The 23,179-nt window shown below is 31.6% G+C and overlaps 1 protein-coding gene across 4 annotated transcripts in view; it reads left to right on the forward strand.

Annotated features, from left to right (window-relative positions):
* The first annotated feature begins 719 nt into the window (after positions 1-719).
* LOC134688258 (rho GTPase-activating protein 20-like) overlaps positions 720-23,179 on the forward strand; it is a 166,205-nt gene continuing 143,745 nt past the window's right edge. The window contains exons 1-2 of one of the 4 annotated variants that reach the window (XM_063548772.1): positions 720-741; positions 5,986-6,612. In XM_063548772.1, coding sequence (XP_063404842.1) covers positions 6,055-6,612 — 558 coding nt within the window. In that variant the 5' untranslated portion in view covers positions 720-741; positions 5,986-6,054. Of the gene's footprint in view, positions 742-3,647; positions 3,746-3,772; positions 3,795-5,985; positions 6,613-23,179 lie in introns of those variants that run through there. The other 3 variants (XM_063548775.1, XM_063548773.1, XM_063548774.1) reach the window with 3 other exon arrangements.

A 23,179-nucleotide genomic window follows, 5' to 3' on the forward strand; every position in this document is an offset into this window, starting at 1 on the left:
TATCTTCTTTGCTTGGTAGTCTAGTGTAGACTGCTATAACACGTGTCATACTGAGCAGTCTCGGTTGAGGTAACGTATCTTCTTTGCTGGGTAGTCTTTTGTAGACTTTAAGTGGCTAATTTTACCTAATTCATGTTAATAGTTGACTGATTTACCATTATTGTAACGCAATACTATGTCCTAACAATTACGTGTTTTAGATAGATAATAACAACAATTTCTTTTCATACAAATTTTAAAAGATAAAAGGTAAAAAACTTCATAAATATGTCGACATTATCTAATTTCATATTATACTTACATCAACCTAGGTAATTATATATCTGTACTATTAAGAAACAATTAAAGGCGAACATCTTCTCATTTAACATACGGCTATTCGAATTGGTGTACTTTTTAGGTCAAATTAACTTTTTTCACGTTTTCACTCCAGTAACTCATAAAAACTTCTATTCTACAAAGAGATTAAGAGAAATAATGTATTGGATGTGAAATAAAGTTTTATTAAATTTGTACGCGGTTAAAACTAGTAGGAATTTAAACTCGACAGACACTTACGGTAGTCTGTTGTAAAAATAAAGACGGTGTTTTATGTTTATTGTAAAAATTCCTGAGAACCAGTGCAGAGATTTATTGAGTAAACAACGCATGGTCAATAGGAGGAAATAAGCCAGGATCAATATTCACAAATAATTTGACTTTGTGTGTCATATTTTCTACATGATTTGATCATATGTAAAGGTAAGATTTAATTACATATTTCTATGATATTTGATATTGTACAAAAACTTTTTGTTTAAAATTTCTTCGTCATTTAACAGTTAGTTTGATTATTAACTAGATGATGCAAAGAGTCGATAAAAAGAGTATAAATTAACCACCTTGCTATTTTAATTTTTATGCAAAATTTCATCCGTCAACTCCCCCTCCTTTCGCAACGAGACAGAACGAGAGAGCTTTACATATAGAAAAAATGTATTCCATTTCAACCATATTTTATTTCAATACTTTTGTATTATATCATACTATACAGTGGTAAACCATTAAATGACCATAACGTAATTAAATTAAATACTATGGACATTTTACATTATTTGAAAACCAGTAAACCATTTAAGCTCAACAACAAACAAGTTATTCGAATATGAAAATAATTTTACAATTTTTTCAATAAATACACAAATTATTCTACAAATTTTCGGATATAAATGCGATTGAGTTTATCATGCATGTGATTGGATTAGTGTATGTTACAAATGTTTATACTGAAAGATTTATTCTACTTAAAACATTGCTTCTCATTTGGGATCTGTGAAAATGTTGTTTTATATTCCTGATACAAAGTAATCAAATCCATCACAATATAAGACTCAAGTAATTTCAAGAATTTTGAATTAAAAAGAACATGTCTGTCCCAAGTTAGGAGCATGTAGTTCGGTGGTTGTCGTTGGTTCATGTCTGTCATATTTGTTTTACGTCACTGAATTGGTTTGATTTTAAGTTGGTCGTAGCTACTGCTAGTCTCAATTGAAGTGTTACATATTTGTCATGTCGGGCTCTTTTTTTTTTGGGGGGGGGGGGGGATTATTGGTATGGGGGTTTCTCATTGCTGAGTGTCGAACGGTTTCATATAACTGCTTAACCATCCACTTCATTTGAACCTTGGTGAATAGTTGTTTCATTGGCAACCATAAAAATCTCCTAATTTTAAATGGTAATGAAGTAAATACAAGGAAGATTATTTTTTTTTTATTCATTTTGGTTTTATGAATATTTCTTTAATTGATATTTTTTTGGAAAGAACCTTTTAATACCGTTTGACATTTTGGTTCCACTGCGACTAACTTGAAAAAAAAACCACAATGGATTACAAAATTACACAAAGACAAGATCATGAAACTTCGTCCTAGTGAACCACAAGCGTTACGATCTGGCACCCGCTTCTCCACGCGAATACGGGAGAACCCGGTTCGTAACCATTGGTTTCAGAATGCTTTTATTATCGAAAGGTGGAAAGGGAAATGCCGATGGTATCTGGATTTTGAACGGGTTATCTCAATACAAGGAAGACTAAGTTACATCATTAATTTGAAATGAAGAATATGAATTTGATTCTTCCTTATACATGATAATTATGTATGACTATTTGATCCTGGTGAAAAATTTCCCTCTCAGTAGATAAGATTAAAAACAGTCTCTAAACATTAATCCCGGATAGCGTCAATAGCCTGTATCATTACGATTCTAACAACATAAAGTGTCAAATAATCTTGTAAGTATCATAACTTGCTGAAACACTCTTAGAAAACATAATGAAACCATAACTATAGTATGTAAAAATTAATAAGATATATGGTATAATCGTAACTGAAACAACCAACAAAAGATCAAAACAACTATAGCTATAAAGTACGGCCTTCAACAATAAAGCAAATCACATACCGTTGTTTTAAAAAAAGAAAATGTGGTATGATTGCCATCGAGACAACTGTCCACAAGAGACTAAAATGACACAGACATTAACAACTGTAGGTCACCGTACGGCCTTCAGCAATGAACAAAGCCCATACCGCATAGTTAGCTTATAAAAGGCCCCACTATGACGATGTAAATCAATTCCATACCGTTGTGGCGACATAGTAAGCTATTATATCATTTATGTACAAGTTAACCGTAAAGAGAAAAGTAAACAACACCAGTGACCAATTTCCGTGCACAGGATACATGTAAGTCAATCCAAGTCATACCATGCGAGAAGCCGGAGAAACACTGATTGTCCCCAGACCCCCCCCCCCCCCCCCCCCCCCCCCGGATCCGCCTATAAGGTGTTTTTCGCCTTTTAAATAGTTAAAAAAAAAGCAGAAAACTAAGTGACACTGTAATTAAATATAAGGGCGAATTTTGAGAGAGGATAACAATTCATTTGCAATACTTTTAATCGAAACGAAGTAAAAAAAAACATCGGTTAAATCTTTACTTGACTAGTATTATATTTATTATTTTTTATAAATTTTTCCTTCAACTTTTTAATTACTTATTTTATACATGATTTTGAGATAAATGTCAGAATTTCTTGTATAGAAGCAAAAAAAAAACCTAACAAGTTCAGTTCTCATTTTTGACTTTTTAATTTCTTTAAGTATATCATATAAGTTTTTTTTTCGAAATTTCTCATGTTTTTTGCACAATTCGTCACAAGCTTAAAAAAATCATGTAACCCACACTTCACTTAGTTATTTTGTTTATTAAAATGATGACCCTCAATGATATAAAAACATAAAAGTCGGTATTAAAGACCATCTTAGTCTTGGCGCTCTCGGAACGTAATCAGAAGGATTTTGACTTTTATTTTTATAATCGTAAAATGTGTTTTAGATTAAAAAACAAAACAAAACCAGTGTTATTCATCAATTTTAATGGAAAAATATTTAAAATAAAATTAAAGGTCTGCTCGAATACTCCCAAAACAACTTATTTGATATTAACCGACTTTTTTTTACCTGTCACTGATTTATTATAATGGATTGTATTTTCACACATATTGACCGTTTTTCATTTTGTATGCAGGGTTATGTATAATATTGCGCTGATTTGAAAGGTTGCTGACTGCTACCCTAAGCCCTTCAAATTACATCGTATCTTCGGTACTTTTCTAGACTTTTCCTGAACGACAAGCGGGTAAAAAGTTTGGTAAGGCAAACTTAGTTTGAGCTGAGGTTTGGACAAGAACAGATACTATTCACAGGTTTGATCATTGTTGGTAATTCCTTTTCACAACACAATACTCAATATAGGTGTCATAATCACACCATATGATATGTCACTGATCACACTATAGACACATCTTACCATGGATGGAAAACAAGTGCCTGTGATCATAATTGAAATAGTCGATCAGGCACTTTTATTAGTAGTTGAGGTATCATAACCTTTTTAAGAGGGGCTTCAGTGATTCCCTATAAAGTCTACCAAATTTTACCAACAAAAAGGGGGGCACCCCAGGCCCCCTCTGGATCTACCTTTGGAACCAGAAACATATATATAATATATGTATTTAGACATATAAATCTGAACGTAGGACTTGTATCATCTCACACCATCTAAGTTGAGTTGAGATTCCATCAGACACTGTTTAAATAACCAAGGATTTGTATAGTCTCACTATACAAATCCTTGTAATAACTGAAGATCAAAATTACTCGTTTACTAGGCACATTATGCACATATTATATCATTGGTGTCTGAGGGCAGTCTAACTCAGTGTTGAGTCAAAATAGTCTCTCCCATTCATATCAAAAAAATAATATACTTCAATTATGGGGGCTCATCACAAGGCTATGTCCTTACATACTATAACATACACCTATAGATACATACATATATAGAGCCCCTGGCCTTTGTTGGTCTTGTATTATTTTAATTTTAGTTTCTTGTGTACAATTTGGAAATTAGTGTGGCGTTCATTGTTACTGAACTAGTATATATTTGTTTGGGGGCCAGCTGAGGGACGCCTTTGGGTGCAGGAATTTCTCGCTACATTGAAGACCTGTTGGTGACCTTCTGCTGTTATTTTTTTATTTGGTCGGGTTGTTGTCTCTTTGACATATTCCCCATTTCCATTCCCAGTTTTATACAGGCACTAAATTTTTCCATTCACAATAAAATCAGTCTCCTTCAGTAGATATCATTAGGGAGCGGCTAACTTCTGTTCTTTATACACTCATTTGAATAAAATAATTGAGTGCATTTTTTTCCTTGGTCTATATTCTATATACATAAATGCATTTTAGAATTGGCATGACATGAACTCGACTTAAGGTATTTTTCAGGTTTGAATGGTTTTACATTAGTCATTTTTCATTTTTGGGCCCATTATAGCTTGCTATTCCGTGTGAGCCAATGCTCCGTGTTAAGGTTTTGGTCTGTAATGGATTGCTAATTTACAAATTGTGACTTGGATGAAGAATTGTTGTATTGACATTATTCTTATATCTAAAGATACTTTATTCTATCATGAACAAATACTGTAATATTTCTTCCTTTGAAAATAGAGTATTTATTCCCTTTGATACTAATATCATAAATAATCTGATATTGAATTACAAAACTGTTAGCAACACAAACAAACAAAATTATTGAATTATCATAATTATTGGATACCAGGAAAACTGCATGACACACAAAAAATGACCACAATAAATAAGTTAAATATTCACTTCACATAGAAAAAAAATTTGATGGAATAAAATCACATTTTCTGTATTTTGTCTGTATAGGTACTTTGTATTATTCCTAGAATTTGATTTAAAATGTGGTAGGGCTAGTGCTGCTTTTAATCTTTGGTGAATATATTGAAATAATATGCTGCAAAAATAATATAGAAATTCAACATAGGGCATGCTTCTGTTGTCTTTGTCACAATTTATGAATTATAAACACCTAGAACATATTGATAAAATTCAACCACACAAGTTGATTTTTCTACATGACATGAAATTATGCACCTGCTATTTTAATTTTTGATCTGAGTGTTATTTTGGTATTTAACCATACCACCAAACATATCAGCAAGTATTTGTTTTGAAAAACATGATAAAGTTATACCTTGATTTGTGTACTATATCTGCAGTAAAACTAATTTAACATAGAAAATCATAGCAATGACTTGTTGTCTTCACATATATTCCTGTGAGGAGTTGGAAAATTCAATGTCAATCAATAGCCTTAAAATGCATATTATAATTTCAATTGAATCATTATTTCTGTAATTTCCGAAAAAAAATTCTGCACTTTATACTGCAATGACCAAAAATGCAAAATTAATAGCTGTGATTTAAAAAAGTGTTCCATACAACTAAACCTTCCAAATAGGTTAGAACCAAGTTTAATTTTGAAAAAAATTGCAAAAATTTCAGAACGAATAAAACAATCATTCATCATAGAGATTTGAGTTATAACGGTAATTATTTCTATTTTCAATTTCAGTTTGAGAAAAAGTTTAGAATAGTTAAATGTCCATAATGGAGAAAATGGGCTTAATTCTCATTTAAAACAATGACTGATAAAAGACGGCATTCTGTTGCTGAGATTGTCCCACCAACACCACATAGTAAAGACAAGAAAAAATGGTCGTTTGATTCATTTAGTCCTTTACATCTCGGATTTACACTGCCATCAAAATGGAAGAGAAAGTCGTCTGCTGATGGAATTGATCCCCGCTTGAGAAAGCATGCAGATGACCATGATCTTCTGGTGAAACCATCTTCATCACATAAATCCAAAAGACGTGCCTCAGTGGCAGTGATTGCCACAGAGACTACTAGTACTTGTACACTTGAAAAAAGTAGCCATCACCATGGCAGCGTATTGTCACTATGGAGAAGAAGGTCATCTGTTCAAGTTGAACAGACAATTACAGTTGAACAGAAAAGTTCCCCTGAGGAGGAAAGACCAAAATCAGATATGTCCAGGAGACGAGCCTCCATTGCAGTGCCACATCTTCATATTCCTGATTACAAAATCACATTTAAATCTCCGAAATCCAAGTCAAAGAAAAACAGCAAAGAGTATTTCCTGGCAGTAGTTTACCTAACCAATGGTGATACCAGATTGGTAAGTACATTTAACCAAGAAGAGAATAGACTGAGAGAGAAAAAACTAGTTGGAACTGTCAGAAAAGATATGCTCTTTCTGACACAGGCACTTGTCTCAGAATTTTTCCCCTATGTACCTTTAAATTAGAGTATATATTTAGGAAAGAAATTTTGAGACAAGCGCCTGTGCTTTCTGACTAGACATCAGTCTTAGAGACTTTACTAAGCTTTCGTTAATTAGTTGAACTAAAGGTTTTATTATTCATGGATGTAAAACCCCTATTTGTAGGAGTAAGATCAGAAATATTTGTGAGAGGCCAGTTATATATGTTAAAATTTCTGACTTTGAAGTCTTCAATCACACAGATTAGTGGACTAGCGGGTACAAGTCTCCTACAGACTTTAAAGTCTGAGGGGACTATGTATTGCTAGGCAATACTCACAGAACAATGTTGAAGTAGATTCATCTTCCAAATATTACTTTAGGTTAATTTATTTTGCCCATTTAAAATGTAACTTTTGTTTTATATATTATGGCTATGCTGTTGAAATTTCAATTAAAAATTTATCACTCCTTTTGACTTGCACATAACAAACTTGAAATATCCAAATATACCTCTTCAAAGACCAACCTATTATGTAAACTGAGTACTTCTTTTGGAATTTAACTATTTATTGAAGTAAAAATCTATAGTGGTTTAGATTTTGCCTTATATATATATATGTTCCGGACCATATGAGTATTTGGACCATACGCGTATGGTCATGACCATATGGGTATATACTCATATGGTCCGACCATACGCGTATGGTCGGGGTAATTAACACTCTGTTACAGTTTACTTTTAATACTTCTAAACACTTCATATGGTATGACTGTTCATTCAAAAGACAATATCATATAGGTAAATTTATCATTATATTATAATAAAAAGATAAGCTAAATAAAAATATGAAGTTTCACATATTTAATTTTACTTAATTGTCAAATTTAAAGTAAACATATTTTATACCGATCGCCATAACCGATGGTCGTTACAGAATTGTTATTACGATTAAATGGCAATATGTCGACTAAAAAATTAAATTCCAAAAATTTCTTAATGAACTGTTATATAAGAAGTCACTGGAAAGTAGCATACTATTAGTTTATTTAAGTGGTGTTGTGAAGATGGTGTATTTCAGTCATTTTACGATATTTGAGATCTTCTTAAAAACACCGTATAGACATCAGAATTGCCAAAGACCTCGGTATCACTGTACGCAGCTGCAAAAAGGCTTGTATTTCACTCGCAAACAAAATGTGTAAATGAAAAAGATCGTGCACAAATTTCTTGCAAATGCAAAAAATCTATGATACCGCGTGGAAGTGAATGTTATCCAAGCCTACATGCACGAATGTAACTAGCGATCAAAACTAACTATGGCATCAATATTAAATTTTTACGTAGTTTTTTTAATTATAAAATTAAAAAATTGTCATGTTTTAAACCATCACTGTTTTTTTAGATAAACTTTTTGTATTATTGAAACGTTTATAATGTAATTTGAAAAAACATATACCTATATGGTCCAAATACTCATATGGTCCGGCCCGTTAATAACCAAACGAGTATTATACTCATATGGTCGGACCATATGAGTATACACATATGGTCATGACCATACGTGTATGGTCCAAATACTCATATGGTCCGGAACATATACAAGATATGAAATGTTTTTGTGATGTCCACTATAAACATTTACTGAATTGTACATTCCACAGAGGATTGACCAGTTTGACCTAAGCCTGGCTACCCATGAATTTAGATAGTCTTAAAGCAGTTGATCAGAATTGATAGTATAGACTTTATCTAAAAAAAAATCCCTCAATTGATGAAATCTAAAATCTTATATCAGATCAATAATTTTTATACAAATATATTATACGAATAACAGATGGCAAGATTTAACAGTAAATACAGGAAGTATTTTGAGGGGGAAGGTAGATTGGTGTTATGTTATTACATACATATCAAGCATAATCTGATACCTGTATAACATAAACAATATTTCTTACTCATTATTAAAGAGCAGTTATTAGTTTGCTGTTAAAACAATAATTGACTTAAATCAAGCATAAACATTTTCTCCAACCCTGACCCCCCTTTTAATTTCTAAATCCGCCACTGTTTGTTCCTAGGTGCATATTGGACAATAGTTTGTAGTTTTTCTAGACTATTGTTTTCCAAACACAAACCAAACACAATAGTCCCTCATCTTTATTACATAACAATCATTGTTACAAAGTAGGAACAAAGCTGATAAAGTTACTTTAGCTGTGTTCTTTTCCAAGATTAAAACTGCACAAATATTTGTCGTTATAGTGATGTATTATTAAACTAATGTACTGTTAAATAAAATTAACTGAAAAGAATTTGTTTTGTTCTTTCCCTATTGATTTGATGATTTTTGTTTGTAAACACAATATATATAAATATGTCACCTAGAAAATATTTAAGCAAGACGTATTTTTAAATATCTTTCTAAAGAAAACACTATTGATACATCTTTCAAAGGATTCAGATCAAGATAAAATGTTGAAATACGGTTGTTTAAATATTTTTTATGATTTGAAATTAAAGATGCTATCTTTTACAAACAGATAGTACTTTGAGAGAATTTTAACTTGTAAATATTTACTAATCTATGGGTGAAATATGAAAATAATTGAAAGTCTTTAAGTACAATTTATGTCTCCACACACCCAAGTAAAACACATTACTTATACGGTAATAAAATCATTGATAAATTCAAAGGAAACTATTATTGAAATTTATGTATTTCAAACAAAATCCCCAAATATTTTTATAAAATGCATATTCTATTTTAAAATAATGAACAGGATTTGTGTTGGAAATGTAAAGTTTTTAGTTCAAAACAATTGTTTTCCGAATTTTTCTTCAGCTGATGTTAACAATAGGGTTTTGATTTTGCCTATTTGTTATTTAACTTGGCGTAAGTCCGGTAAAGAAGACACATATAACAGGCTTAGTTTTATTGTACGTCTCGAATGATTCAAATGCCTTTGGTTTCATGGGTTGGGAAGCAATAAAACATCCCCATGTATCTTTTGAGGGATTTTAAAATCAAACATATTTTGAAGTACTGACTGCATAGAATTTACAATAGTTTTTATTGGATTATTAAAGCAAGTATGCATTGTTGAAAACATTAGGATGATATACTTAATTCACTTTTCAGTGAAAGTCTTTGAATTTTAAAGGTGACATTTTTCATAACAGATGAACAGATAATTTATTTGAAACAGTTTTATATCGTGTTGTTGCAGTATAGACCACATCAAGTATAAATTCTTTAGAAGTTTTATATAACAAATGGATTTAAACTCTCAAATTAAAACTTCAAAAATACAAATTAAACAAAAAAATAAATAAAACAGGATACAAATATAACCTTTTATCTATTTATTGAGCAATATATACTTGTATGCTAATGTATATGTACCTTAGGCCTTAGGGATATGTTCTTCAAACTTGATAAAAACTTTTAATGCATTGTTTTTGTATTTCTAACATATTTGGATGAGTATTTCTTACTCATAGTCGTGAAAGGCATTGCTATATTGGAAAGAGAAGGTCCACAATAAATATTAGTGTGCAGGTTAAGGGTATGTAATACAGTAGCAAGGGCAGATAATTTTGCATCCAAATTTAATGCATTGTTTTCAAATTTGAAAGTACATGTAGTATTGCAAACAAAAAATTAACATGTTGTGTATTTAAGCTCCCAAAATCTATTGCTGGGTCACAGGCACTTGTCTCAGAAAAAAATTTCCTATATACCTTAATATATTATTGTAATATTAAGGTATATAGGATTATTTTTTTCTGAGACAAGTGCCTGTGTGCTGGGTATACAATTCTAGGCATTTGAAGACATGAATAACTGCTGAATGCTGTTGCATTCAGAATTCACTGCGAACTAGTTTAGCGCCAAAAAGGGAAATACCACCTCCAGCAGTTAAAAGCAATTAGGTTTTCAATCTCTACTTTAGCACTTGGACCCCATTTTTCTTTGCAATAGTCTATGCACTATTTTAGAAATGTTATATTGAAATCAGAAGAAAAAGCTGTGGTAGATTGTTTCTTTATACATTTCTATTAGCATATAAATGCCTATGGCTTTTTATTTGAATAATTATATAATTTCACAAACTTTTTATCACATTTATTCTTAAATCTTATGGACTTTCTTAAAAAGAATTATAAATTAAGGAACCATTTGCAAAGAAACAGGTTAAATATCTCTTTTTAAAGACATTTTCTGTCTCATATGTCCTTATGCACTAGTTAGTAGTGTTTCTATATACATTAACTCATTATCAAAATTATAAATTTTCTGTTCTTCAAAGATCAATCTTTACAGAAGTTATGAAAAAAATTCTATGTGCAATTTAAAAAAAATTTAAATAGCCATAATTCTAAATATGTAAATAAATGATATGTTACAAATATAACAATAAGTTTTTGTATTTATTCATGTACCATACAAATTTAACAGGCTGATGAAATATGATTTTATTAATAACATTAAGATAGAGAAAAAAAGGAATTCATATGTTGATAAAAAATGTTATTTTGCTATTCTAAGGCTGCATATACACAAATATTTGTTTGTTTTATTTATACCCAATGTTAAGAATAGAATAGTTTATTTTTGAAAGCAATCAAATCTCTTCAGAGATTGATTATTCAATTGTTTCAGGGATTATTCAATGCTAAAAATAAATGAAACGAACTAATTCAGCAGGCTTGAAGAATTATTTTGAGTTTTTATGTGTTTTACATACCCGTAGCCAGGGGGGTCCGGGGTTTGGATGACCCCCCCCCCCCCTTGAAAACAAATAAGCACTGTTAAAGTCAATGTTCTGTTCGAATTGGGACTGTTAAAAGTCGAGTTTGTGAGTCAAACGAACCCCCCTTTGGAAATTCCTGGCTACAGGCCTGTGTTTTATGATATTCAATTTCTATTTAACATTCAATGACAATCAAAATGGTGATTACTTATAATACACTTTCAAGGATGTACATTGTACTAAGAAAAAACGTGTTTGTATGGTGTTCAAGATTACAGATATATTTGAATTATATAACGATTTTTAAGTTGATATTATTTGAGATAACATGTGGGAAATGAAAAACAACATATATAAAGTTATTGATATATCATTAAATATTGCATACCTACTTAAATACTTATAGAGCGAATAAACTGACTTTTATTATTTATATACTAAGATTGTTATAAGATCTTTGAGATTACAATTGACTTTAAAAACGTGTTATGCAATAAAGATTTTTAATAATAGGTCACGGTTTTCAATTGTTCTGCGAAGGTTTAAAGCAAGTTAAATTGAATAATTTTGAGGAAGTGTCATGTCCTTAGTTTACCAATATGTTTCTATCACTTATTTGATTTCTTTAAAAGTACGGGAAATATTAGATAAAATTATTGAACAGTTAATTGAATTCTATACATTCAGATAACAAACAGGAACAACACGGAAAACTTTTGAGTCATATATTTTAAGAATTTATATTATGATTTTTATGTTAAAATAATTTGTTGTGAATGCTAATGTACACCCTAGGTAGCCGGTAGTCACATTTGTACAAAAATTCCTGTTGCAACACAGAGAAAGGCCTAGTTTTAACTGAAGTTGTGTCATTAGTTCCATGGAGTTGTGTAGTATACATCAGTGAAACAGCAACCCAACAACAAAGACTATGAAAATTCAAATATCACGACGGGGCAACATGCAGTCTAAATTGCCATGAGATTCTACTTACTTAAAGGCAGTTTTAAATTGATATTGAACTGAACAAATTAAAGTATATTCCTTGTGCAGCCCTTTCCAAATGTCATTTCCTAAAGTTTGACTATGTCAGACACAAGCTTATTTGACCACCGAATTAGACTATTTACCCGGTTTGTAATACCATGAGCAACACGACTGGTGCCACATGTAGAGCAGGATCTGCTTACCCCTCTGGAGCACCTGATATCATGCCAAGTTTTTGGTGGAGTTCATGTTGGTTTGTCTTTAGTTTTCTATGTTGTGTCTTGTGTACTATTATTTGTCTTTTTGTCTTTTACTTTTATAGCCATATGACTCTGTCAGTTGATTTTTGATCTATGAGTTTGAATGTCCCTCTGGTATCTTTCACCCCCTTTCTTAAGTATTCACAAATTTCAACCTGCTGTAAGTTCTGCAGATTTCTCTTGAAGTTTACCTTATACAGTGACTACTGTAGAAAGAACATAATAATATGCTTAAGGTGGTACCCAACACGTTAACTAAAATTAATTTGGCTCGTTTAATTTTCATAAAATTTTGTCAAAGTATTTACTTTGACCCTTTAACAAAAATATAAAAATTTCAAAAACTTTGAACCAACAGTTTTGTCAGAAAAATTACACTGGTTATATAGCAGTTTTACAAACACCAACTTTGATCATTGAGATGCTTACTATTCCCTTTACAATACAACATAATTAAAACGTTTAGCTGATTTTACAGAGTTGTCTTCCTGTAGTGTTAGGTATCACCTTAATTCGTGACAGAGAAAAAAGGGAAAGACTCAATAAGATATGTTCAATCCATTAATATGTAGATATGACAAATGTAGTTATACTGGAAAAGGTTATGTGACTTCAGACAAATATATAGTGAGAGGCAATAAATGAAATAGTAGAATACTAAGTAAATAAACCATTAGGTGTTCCATAACTAAGTTGGATGGATTTTTCTGTCTTTAAAAGAACAAGATTGTTCACCTTTGTACAGTACAGATTTGAATAAACTAGAATCTTCCTATACATAATTAAATGTACTAAACCTGGATGTGGATGTACACATCTGAAATGCTCAGGAAATTGCCAAAGAATACCTCATTGAGAGCTATGTATCTTAATGGCCATCAGGGGCCGATCCAGTCATTTTAAAAGGGGGAGGGGTCCCAACCCAGGACAAAAGAGGGGGGGTCCAACTAAATGTCCCCATTCAAATGCATTGTTTATCCAAAAAAAAGGGGGGTTCAAACCCCTGGAACCCTCCCCCTGGATCAGCCACTGGCAATCTTTGCATAGCAATGATTTTTTACAAAGTTTTAGATCTTAGTTTTTATGGCCAAATTTACCAAATCTGTCGACAAGTTTTTATGGAGTAATTTGTAGATGGCATTACTTCAGAATTACATCAACAGATCTTAAATGAGAAACTTAGGTTAGCGGCAAATATTTGGCACACTATTATATTATAAGTTTCACATGGAACAAATGAATATTTCAGTGATGTTTTCCTGGTGCATGAAGTTTTAATTCAATTTCAAACAAATAAATTATCCACTTATAAACCTTAACTGTAAATTTCATAGGTAGTTAACTAGCATTCATGGTCAATTATAAATCATAGTTAACATGAGAGAAAACAACCTTGTGATCTTTTTAGTAAAATTTTATTTAAGTAAAGACTTTTCTAAAGAAAATATTATTGACCATTGTTTAATTTAGAAAGGAGTCATAAAGTTTAATGTCTTCTTGTAAATATAAATTTGAATCAATATTTGGTTAATGTTTTAATTGTTACAATTTTTGACATGTTTTTGTCATTTTGCTGGCAGTGAGATTTAATATATAAGGACTTACTATGATTATAGTGAAAACTCATTTTAAGGGTCTGTGAAATAAAAGATAAAAGAGTATATTGTCAATTATGTAACTTAGAAAAGTTTTGTCCCTAGTTGTAAGGTCAAAAGCTCGCTTGAATTGTTTTACATTGTCTTATCGGGGCCTTTTATAGCTGACTGACTATATGCGGTATGGGCTTTGCTCATTGTTGAAGGCCGTATGGTGACCTATAATTGTTAAAGTTTGTGTCATTTTGGTCTTTTGTGGATAGTTGTCTCATTGGCAATCATACCACATCTTCTTTTTTATAAGTTAACAACATGAATAACAAATAATTACATTACATGAATGTTTCATAAGAATCTGTTCTTTTGATTGGCTGACAATACTGAATAGTCAAAAGGCATTACAAAATTAAATGTTTATTTCTCAATTAATTGCATTATTCATGACTTCATGTGCTTCCCTTGACAATATGTCACATCAATGCATGTGAAAACATTCAAAAATCTTGATATAACTTATAATTTCATGGAATGTATCATATAAATGTTATAATAAAAATTAAATGCTTCTTTATGTAATGTTACAGGAGTGTAAAAGTGTTGTTTGTGCACACATTTTTACATCATGATGACTGTTGATTTATTCATCATCAACGCAACTATCTCAGAAAAAATATATCTCTGTACTTTAACCTCAGTTTCAGGTATAGAGATGTGATTTTTTTCTGTGACAAGTGCTTTTGACCATCCACAAGAACTTGCGTTCATACAATGTTCAGTACTTCAGTACTTTGATTTAGCTTGTAGTGCATCAGACTACATCTTACAAAATATGCATCAGTCTACACTTTTACACCCAAATATAAAATTACAAAAACAGTGGCTGATCCAGCCATTTTAAAAGGGGGTGTTCCGAAACCCAGGACAAAGGGGGGTTCCAACTCTATGTCCCCATTCAAATGCATTGATCGGCCAAAAAAAGGGGGGTTCCACCCCCAGAACCCTCCCAATGGATCCTCCACTGAAAAAGAAGCTTTTAATTTTTAAGTGAACAACTATGAACTAATTCCTGGTCAGTATTTCATGTCAGTAACCAGAAGTCAAAAATGTTTGGACAAAGTCATTATCACCAAAATTTAAAAGCATCTGATTCTATTATGATTGAAACTGCTGGATTTTACATATTATTTTTTAGATAATCTTGTACATATCACGAGAGTGGTATTTAGAAGGACATTCTCAGTGCAAGTGGAATTAACATGTACATCTATATGATTCTGTACTAATAAAACATTTTTGCTCTAAATCTTCAATTTTAAAAGTACAGTTGCTTGTTTTGTTTTGTTTTTATGAAATATTTATGTTAAATTATACAACAATGTCAATGTTGTTTTTTTTTGAATTAAAATTGATTATTTTTAAATGCTTTACAACTAACATAAGTTTAAAGAAATAGGTTTTCTATAAATTGACATAACCTCTGAAAATATGAGATAGTTTGTAGATAACATTGATATTAGACTGAAATAAACTTGATTAAGATTGATTGCACCATCCATTTGTTGATACTGAAATCAAATCACGATCAGAAGTGCTTTGATCATTTATAATGTTAACTTTTACATCTTTGTTTAAGATAGGAACATAATAGTTTGTATTGTAGCCAAAGCTTTGTAATTTGTCTCATTGCTGTTCAATGTTTCTTAAACTTGTAAGTTTAAGTAGTGTAACATAATGTGATAGATCTAAGCAGATGTGGTATGTCAGTGCCAATGAGACAACTCTCCATCCAATTTAGACTTGCTTTTACTCAAAGTTTGCTCAATCAGTTTTTTGGACAATCATGAATGGGTATATATATATGGTTGGAACCCCCCTTTTTAGCTCACCTGGCCCGAAGGGCCAAGTGAGCTTTTCTCATCACTTGGCGTCCGTCGTCCGTTGTCGTCCGTCGTCGTTAACTTTTACAAAAATCTTCTCCTCTGAAACTACTGGGCCAAATCAAACCAAACTTGGCCACAATCATCATTGGGGTATCTAGTTTAAAAAATGTGTGGCGTGACCCGGTCAACCAACCAAGATGGCCGCCACGGCTAAAAATAGAACATAGGGGTAAAATGCAGTTTTTGGCTTATAACTCAAAAACCAAAGCATTTAGAGCAAATCTGACATGGGGTAAAAATGTTTATCAGGTCAAGATCTATCTGCCCTGAAATTTTCAGATGAATCGGTCAATAGGTTGTTGGGTTGCTGCCCCTGAATTGGTAATTTTGAAGAAATTTTGCTGTATTTGGTTATTATCTTGAATATTATTATAGTTAGAGATAAACTGTAAACAGCAATAATGTTCAGCAAAGTAAGATCTACAAATAAGTCAACATGACCAAAATGGTCAGTTGACCCGTTTAGGAGTTATTGCCCTTTATAGTCAATTTTTAACCATTTTTCGTAAATTAAAGTTATCTTTTACAAAAATCTTCTCCTCTGAAACTACTTGGCCAAATTAATCCAAACTTGGCCACAATCATCATTGGGGTATCTAGTTTAAAAAATGTGTGGCGTGACCTGGTCAACCAACCAAGATGGCCGCCACCGCTAAAAATAGAACATAGGGGTAAAATGCAGTTTTTGGCTTATAACTCAAAAACCAAAGCATTTTGAGGAAATCTGACATGGGATAAAAATGTTTATCAGGTCAAGAACTATCTGCCCTGAAATTTTCAGATGAATCGGTCAATCGGTTGTTGGGTTGCTGCCCCTGAATTGGTAATTTTGAGGAAATTTTGCTGTTTTTGGTTATTATCTTGAATATTATTATAGATAGAGATAAATTGTAAACAGCAATAATGTTCAGCAAAGTAAGATCTACAAATAAGTCAACATGACCAAAATGGTCAGTTGACCCCTTTAGGAGTTATTGCCCTTTATAGTCAATCTTTAACCATTTTTCATAAATCTAAGTAATCTTTTACAAAATCTCCACTGAAACTACTAGGCCACAATCATCTTTGGGGTATCTAGTTTGAAAAATGTGTCCGATGACCTGGCCATTCAACCAAGATGGCCGCCACGGCTAAAAATAGAACATAGGGGTAAAATGCAGTTTTTTGCTTATAACTATGAAACCAAAGCATCTAGAGCAAATCTGACAAGAAGTTAAATTGTTAATCAAGTCAATATCTATCTGCCCTGAATTTTTCAGATGAATTGGACAACTGGTTGTTGGGTTGCTGCCCTCCAAATGGTAATTTTTAAAGAAATTTTGCCGTTTTTGGTTATCTTGAATACTATTATAGATAGCGATAAATTGTAAACAGCAATAATGTTCAGCAAAGTAAGATCTACAAATAAGTCAACATGACCTAAATGGTCAATTGACCCCTTAAGGAGTTATTGCCCTTTATAGTCAATTTTTAACAATTTTCATTAATTTGGTAAATTTATGTAAATTTTTACCAAATATAGTTCTCTGTTACTAATGGGCAAAGTTCATGATAGATATAATTGTAAGAAGCAAAATCGTTCAGTAAAGTAAGAACTTCAAACACATCACCATCACCAAAATACAATTTTGTCATGAATCCATTTGTGTCCTTTGTTTAATATGCACATAGACCAAGGTGAGCGACACAGGCTCTTTAGAGCCTCTAGTTTTCTTCGGTTCGGACCCACCACCACCACCACCACCACCTTTATAAATGGCTGGATCTGCCTCTGTAGTTGTTATCTTCCTTCTTACAAAAAGCCAAAGATTTGTGTCAATGTAGTGACTTCAGGATATTCTGGCTGACTTTTTCACATTATTATGTATTGTACCCCAAACCTTTGGTCTTACCCCTATGGATTTTGATAACCCTCTATGGATTTGTAGGTGGTCAGTAACAAACCATATAACTTATAATATGATATTTCAATCATTGCTTTATTTCTAGGACTTAAGAATTTTTGATGATCATAGTCATTCTGTAACATTACTATGTTGCACTGCTAATTATACTATTTAGTTTTATAAAAATGAAGTTAGCAGGTTATTGTGTTGATAGATATATCACAGAGCTTTACCCCCTACAAAGAAAGTCTTAAATTAAACAGGAATCAGTCTACTGTCTGTTTCTTTAAAAATCTATTAATCAATAAGTATGGTTTTGTAACAGTTTATCCAGAATCATGTGTTGTTATCATGGACAATATCACTGCTTCCATAACTGTCTTGTCTTCACCACACTTCCAATGTACTGTTATTGTAGCTATGTGAAACTTGGTACATTGTTATGTACTAATATACAAATAGTTAGGTAATAATACTATGGATTCATTAATTTTCATGGGTATTTTTTTTTGTGGACTGAGGAAAACTTGTATTTTCGTTGATATTTGGTTTTGCTAATCTCTGAAGATTCTATTGTACAAATAGTTTTATAGGTATTCTGCAGTCTACAATTTGGAGTTTAGTATGGTGTTCAGTATCACTGAACTAGTATATATTTGTTTAGAGGCCAGCTGAAGGACGCCTCCAGGTGTGGTAATTTCTCGCTACATTGAAGACCTGTTGTTGACCTTCTGCTGTTTTGTTTTTTTTATGGTCGGGTTGTTTTCTCTTTGACACATTCCCCATTTCCATTCTCAATTTTAGTTGCATCGATTTTAGTAAGACATTTTAATCTAGTTCAGAACGGGGCATTCAGTCATTGCAGTTGATCTCATATTACAAATGTACCAATTGTATAATGAAGTGTTATACCGGTACTTTGATAGACCTATAGATGTACAGATGTGCATGTGGGTGGGATGTCCTATTCATCGAAATCTTTCCACACTCACAGTTATAAATCTTTGTTTAAAATATATATCAGTACCAACCATCAGTAATTGGAACTCCTTTTACGTGATTTATAGTTTATACATGAACACCTGAAATACTGATGTTGATACTGGTTGGATGTTTAGTAAGATAGAGTATTTGTTTTCCTTAGAAGACTCTTATTTTGAAAATTCACTCAATCATACAAATCTTTTGTTGATATTTTAAAATTTCATTTTGTTTTAGATTATGGTATCAGTTTAACTTTCATCCATATTTGGACATTACTGTATACTGAAATTCAGTTAAACAGTGATAAGGAATATAACCACTAATGCATACCCCAATTGCATTCTACATAAAATTCTGAAATTTTAAGCATCCACAAAGATTTCGTTTAATACCACAAAAAGATAAAAGCAAAGTTGTATGCCTTGTACATAAACATGTAAGTGGCACATACAGTTTAACGAGGGTGGTAAAGGGTGATGGTGGTGGTGGTGGTGGGGGGGGGGGGGGGGGGGGGGGGTGCTTGCATGAAAAAAACATGAAATAAGACATAATTTCTGTAATGAACGTTGCATGAAAAATAAATACTTTTATGCAAACCTTTTGTGACTGAGTCACTGTCTTCTTGTATATATTAACTCTTTGTTTTACTTGATATTCCCGATTTAGTATACACATTTATGATATGATTGGTTTACGGCTTTTAAAAAAGTATTTCTTGACTATTCCTGCCAAGTGTTTGATTTTTATTTGAAAAAACTGAGCACACAAAATAAGACTTTGAAAATTAAATAAGCAGAACACTTTGAATGAGGCATCCATCTTGCATGACTGAACGTGAAATAAAAAAGTAAAAACATGTTGAACGTGAAATAAAAAACAGCGATCACGTTGCATGAAAATAACCCTTTACCACCCTCTTTGACCCAATGCCTAACAATTTTGTTTGCTCCTCTGTCCTTCAAGTAGTGTAAGTTCTTTGACTGTTGGTGTATTTTTAATTACTTACATTCTGATTATCAGTGCTTTCCACCATTGCAGTCTTCTAATGAAATATGGCACACCTTAATTGGTTACACTGACCTACATTCTACCATTCTACATGGTGCACAATTTAATATATTGGTCACATTGACCTACATTCTACCAACACGTACATGGTTCTGTTGAATATTTATATTGTTTGATTATGAACAAACCTGAGATTATCCCGTTTTTTGTTGGGTACATGTTGCTCAGTCTATGCATGTCTTTCTATGTTGTTTTGTATACTTTTGTTTGACTTTTTGTCTTGTTTTTTTTTAGTCATGGCATTGTCAATATGTAAAAGAAGATGTGGCATGATTTCCAATGAGACCAAATGACACAGAATACAGTTTATTTTTTTGAGTTATGAGTGTGAATGTCCTTGGCCTTTCTACAATGGATTTTGTTAGGGATATGACAGTTGCAATAAAATGAATATACAATTCAAAGAAACTCTTAAGATAATACTTGTCTTCAGCAAATTACCAACTTTTGGCCAAACAAATACATTCAGTACCATCTGCAAAATGTTTCTAAAGCTTCATCTTAAAACTGTATGTTTATTACATAATAAGTGGTTCTGTTTATAATGTTTAGTCTTTAAATAGAATTGTAATACCAAAGTGAATTGATAAGACAAAGCTGTGCTGACCAGAATAAACACAGCAGGTGATTTCAAAGTTAATTAAAATCTCCTGCCAGACTCCCACAGAATGAGGGTCTGAATGGGGGGTCTGTTATTCTGTAAACATTTAATTTTCACCCCTTTTTTCTCTAATCTTCAAAAAATAAGTCTATTCTTTAAAAGTGATTTTTTACGCATTATTCTCTAATTTTTCCCCCAGTTTTCTTTAATCTTTAAAAAAAAAAGTAAAAAACATTCTTTTAAAAGAATGAGAACGGTGATTTCAAACAACAACAAGGCTTTCATTGGTTTCTCAACAATGACGTGTTGATGTGTATTGTTCTGCATGATTAAAGTGCTAGTTCCTTGAAGTAACAAGTCCAAGTTCTCATCAGTTCTTTCCAGTGATTTTGACTACATATAAGAAGATGTGGTGTAATTGCCAATGAGACATCTCTTCAAAGAAACCAAATGACACGAAGTCTAGTCTGAATAATAATTTTTTTTTTTAAATCCGAGTTAAATTGACAAAATTGAATTTTGTCTTGAATTTTGTCTCAACAAAATTGACAAAAGTGACTTTTGTCTCAACAAAATTGACAAAAGTGACTTTTGTCTCAACAAAATTGACAAAATTGATTTTTGTCTCACGAGAGTAAATTTTGTCTCACCAAAGTCAATTTTGTCTAACCAAAGTCAATTTTGTCTTACCAAAGTCAATTTTGTCTCATAAAAGTCAATTTTGTTGTTACAAAATTGAATTTTGTCATCACAAAAACGAATTTTGTGGTCACAAAATTGACTTTTGTCTCAACAAAATTGACAAAATTGACTTTTGTCTCAACAAAATTAATAAAATTGACTTTTGTCTCAACAAAATTGACAAAAATGATTTTTGTCTCACCAAAAATGACAAAATTGACTTTTGTCTCACCAAAATTAACAAAATTGACTTTTGTCTCAACAAAATTAACAAAATTGACTTTTGTCTCAACAAAATTGACAAAATTGAATTTTGTCTCACAAAATTGAATTTTGTCTCACAAAATTGAATTTTGTCTCACAAAATTGAATTTTGTCTCACAACAGAAAATTTTGTCTCACAACAGTTAATTTTTTCTCACAAAAGTTAATTTTGTCTCACAAAATTGAATCTTACCTCACACAATTGACTCTTGTGATTTTAATTTCCATATCAGGTAACAAAAGTCAATTGTGTATGCAAATATAAACTATTTGCATACCTTTTAGACAAAATTGACTTTTGTCATGACAAATATGAATTTTGTCTACACAAATGAATTTTGTCATCACAAAATTGAAGTTCTCACAAAACAAGTCTGTAGCACATAGTTTTGTAAGACAAAAATGATTTTGTTATGTCAGAATTGAATTTTGTACAAAACCACAAGAGTCCCATTCGGCGCCCCGTACGCTACGCCCCCCTCTGGATCCGCCACTGAATTAAAAGTCCGAGAAGAAGTATCGGAAACCAGTTCACATTGACTGAATCCTATAGTCTGTTATCACAAAAGCAAAAAAGGTTTACCAAGTTTGTTTTCACTTTTATCATATTTTTACAATGATAATTTTGATAATTTTCTTTAAATTAAAAGAAGGGAAAATTCTGTTAACAGTTAATTTTTAGCCTTTTCTTTTATTAATCATTCAATATTCATTATATTTTTAGACCACACATTTCTCTAATCTTTATTTTTTTTGCCCATTATTCTCTAATCTTCATTTTTTAAGGGCATTATTCTCTAATCATTTAACCCCATCCAAACCCTCCAGAATGATAATCTGGGATGATAATAAGAAATCAGTCAATGATTAAAACACTTTTTTTACCCTTTTTCTTTCATTGACTTCGACTGTATACATCTTTTTCAAAGAACCAGTGAATGAATGGATCACAGCAGTCATGCAAAAAAGGTTAAATGCTGTTGTATTTTGAAAGTGATTGTACAAAACGAAATTTGACTTTTTATAAAACATTGTTTGTCAGTTTAATTCTACCCAATTATTACATCTACAGTTATATACTGTGAAAGTACTTTAATTCGTGGGTATCAATTTTCGTGGTTTGAGGAAAATTTACATGTTCGTGGATTTTTAAATTCGTGGATTTTTCTTTTCTAGAAATAAAAAAAAAAATTAAAGCCAGGCTACAAATAGTCTGGATTTACATGATTTAGGAAATTGCAAAGTAAACATTGATCGTGTAAATGTGTAAATCGTAGTGATAACACTAATTGATCCATAATAAAGTCAGCAACAGATTAAAGATCATTGAAGGTGTTATTTAGGCCATGCACATGTCACCTAAAGAAAACAGTAACATATTTTATTTCGTTGGACACTTAAATTCGTGGATAAAGTCATCCACGAAAACCAAGAAAATTGGTACCCCACGAATAAAAGT

The sequence above is a fragment of the Mytilus trossulus genome, chromosome 10 (assembly GCF_036588685.1).
Source record: "Mytilus trossulus isolate FHL-02 chromosome 10, PNRI_Mtr1.1.1.hap1, whole genome shotgun sequence".
NCBI classification, from domain to species: domain Eukaryota; kingdom Metazoa; phylum Mollusca; class Bivalvia; order Mytilida; family Mytilidae; genus Mytilus; species Mytilus trossulus.